This window comes from Limulus polyphemus, unplaced genomic scaffold (genome assembly GCF_000517525.1).
Source record: "Limulus polyphemus unplaced genomic scaffold, Limulus_polyphemus-2.1.2 Scaffold2199, whole genome shotgun sequence".
Lineage (NCBI taxonomy): Eukaryota > Metazoa > Arthropoda > Merostomata > Xiphosura > Limulidae > Limulus > Limulus polyphemus.
The window spans coordinates 145,670-148,766 of NW_013667809.1; the positions used below are offsets into that span (position 1 = coordinate 145,670).

At 33.4% G+C, this 3,097-nt stretch overlaps 1 protein-coding gene across 1 annotated transcript in view; it reads left to right on the forward strand.

Moving 5' to 3' along the window:
- Positions 1-3,097, forward strand: part of LOC106466232 (inactive phospholipase C-like protein 2) — a 203,160-nt gene that overhangs the window by 142,546 nt on the left and 57,517 nt on the right. The window contains exons 9-10 of the mRNA XM_022394212.1: positions 130-247; positions 2,399-2,484. Coding sequence (XP_022249920.1) covers positions 130-247; positions 2,399-2,484 — 204 coding nt within the window. The remainder of the gene's footprint in view (positions 1-129; positions 248-2,398; positions 2,485-3,097) is intronic.

Consider the following 3,097-nt stretch of genomic DNA (forward strand, 5'->3'; position numbering starts at 1 on the left):
GGTGCGTGTTATTGTGTATGTAGTTAGTATATCAGAATATTTTTCCATACTTAAAGGTGCGTGTTATTGTGTATATAGTTAGTATATTCCTCCACAGTTAAAGGTTCCTTTTGTTGTTGTTGTTTCTAGGATTCACGAGATTCTTGCTCTCAGAATACTGTGACGTGATGAACCCCTCTCATCAATCTGTTTTTCAAGATATGTCACAACCTCTTGCTCAGTACGTCATATCATCGTCAAGCACATTGTAAGTGACAATTTGTTTTCATTTAACTTTCTTCCCTAGCGATAACTCTGGGAAGCTTAGAATTCTTATTGACAAACGGAATATTACACACGTTGTTGTTTGTTATTAAACACAAAGTTCGCAAAGGGCTATCTGTGCTCTGCCCACCACGGGTATCGAAACCCGGGTTCTAGCAGTAGAAGTCCGCAGACATAGTTTGGTTTGTTTGAATTTCGCGCAAAGCTATAAGAGGGTTATCTGCGATAGCCGTCCCTAATTTAGCAGTGAAAGATTAGAGGGAAGGCAGCTAGTCATCACCACCTACCGCCAACTCTTGGGCTATTCTTTTACCAACGAATAGTGGGATTGACCGTAACATTATAACGCCTCCACGGCTGAAAGGGCGAGCATCTTTGATGGGACGGGGATTCGAACTCGCGACGCTCATATTGCGAGGCAAGCGCCTTAACCACGTAAGCAACAAGCGTCAAATATGCATAATCAGGCTGTAAAAAGTGGAATAATAATCTAATAACAGACAATAGCAAAACATGTGCTCGCTAAGAGATGTAATAGTTTTGTCCTAGTCATACTATAAAAGATTTAAACAAATCGTATAAACTATGTAAAATTTAAACCAAATCACGAACAATGGTAATTCAAAATAAAACGAAGAAACCTTCCAGTAAGTGAGATGTTTATCCTAGAAAAATATGTAATTAAAGACACGCAAGTTTAGCTCTAATTATCGAGGAGATAATCAAAGGCATACATGTCTAATCCAATATTAGATAATAGCAAAATAAAAATCAAAAAAGTTGACAGCAACGAGAACACTTTGTGATAGTAGTCCGCCAACGCGTACATGCTAGCTTGATCTTTCAGGTTAATTGATGTTCCTCTTCATAATCCACCACGAGCTTGGCACGTGAGATGCAGCATCAATATCACGCAGCTATAACAGTAGGTTGTATGAAAAATATATAACCTTTAATGGTAAACCATAAGTTTTTTTTTTCCTGGCATTTTGCCAATACAACGACAGTAATCTACAGAAAATCCCTAAATTCCGTATGTTAAATTAAGGATGAAATAAATGGCGATAGGTAATAGTTCAATTAAAACGTCATTACTGCGAGTTACCTACGAATGACCCCCTCTAGTAGCAGTTTCTCGAAATTACCTTATGTTTTTTGATTAATCTTTAATTCTAAGAGCGATATGCTTTACAAGAGTTTGTTTGTGATTAAGCACAAAGCTACACGATGGGCTATCTGTGCTCTGCCCACCACGGGTATTGAAACACGGATTCTAGCGTTGTAAGTCCACAGACATACCGCTGTGCCACTGGGGAGCACTTTACAATAGAAGGTTTCATTTCATTATTTTGAAGCCTATTTTATTATAATTAATTACATTTAAAATAGAAGAAAATAACATACTTGCGTTATTTTACGTAAATGAAACCATTTTCTAGCCCTGGTATTGATAAAAAAGCATTCGGTGACATTGTATTAAGATTCATGATATTAATATAACCAGAAAAAAAATTTCAGAGTTATCGGGAGCTGGCTCATGATTTATGCTACAAAGAAACGCGCGAAGTTTAATATTTGGTATTTAATAATGGAACGATAATATTTGGTATTTACAAGTTGCGATGTTTCTTTGATATCCGAGAAAAAGTTTTGAAATATTTTCCAAAATTCGTGGAAAGAAAGGACTAAAACCTGGTATCCTTTCCCACTGGCTGAGGTAATACCACTTTTAAATTCCCATTCGTATTTATATAATCTATTTACGTTATTTTTGAATAACATGTACGTTATAATTAATCAAATACGTCCTGGAACTATCAACCTGAAATATAAACATATAATATTCCTACTGTCGCATTTCGAGAACCACATTTCTATTATTGAAGATTTATAAGCAATATGAATATTTTTTAAATAATGTGTATAGCCATGAAGTTAATATTTTTCCATAAAAAAATTATAGTACAAGCAAATGCCATCACGAATGAAAATGTCCGGATGCAACCTACGAGTCCTTTTTAAGACATATTATTGTCAACTGTTTTATTGTTCATTATTTGTTTACTGTTTTTTGTTAAGAGGTATTGACGCTAAATGATTATCGATATAAAAATAGGGCATTTTTATCTTTAAGCATTCATCTTCAAAACCGAGAAATTCCTCTTTCTACCGTTGAATGGTATAGAAAAGCTCTGAAATTTGGTTGTCGTTCAATAACAGGTGAGATGTTTTCTGATTTGAAGAAAATTAGATTAGGTAAACAGGAGCTTACGGTATAAGCTTAATCTGGTTGTTTCTTTAACATGCCTCTAATATCAGTTAGTGCCTTAAAACTAGTACGACTTAGTTGATGTACTATATCGGTGTATTAGTACATATTGTATTAGTACACATTGTATTAGTACATATTGTATTAGTCGACATTGTATTAGTACATATTGTATTAGTAGACATTGTATTAGTACATATTGTATTAGTACACACTGTATTAGTACACATTGTATTAGTACATATTGTATTAGTACACATTGTATTAGTACACTTTGTATTAGTACATATTGTATTAGTACACATTGTATTAGTACATATTGTATTAGTACATGTTGTATTAGTACATATTGTATTAGTACACATTGTATTGGTACATATTGTATTAGTACACATTGTATTAGTACATATTGTTTTAGTACACACTGTATTAGTACATGTTGTATTAGTACATATTGTATTAGTACACATTGTATTAGTACATATTGTTTTAGTACACACTGTATTAGTACATGTTGTATTAGTACATATTGTATTAGTACACATTGTATTAGTACATATTGTT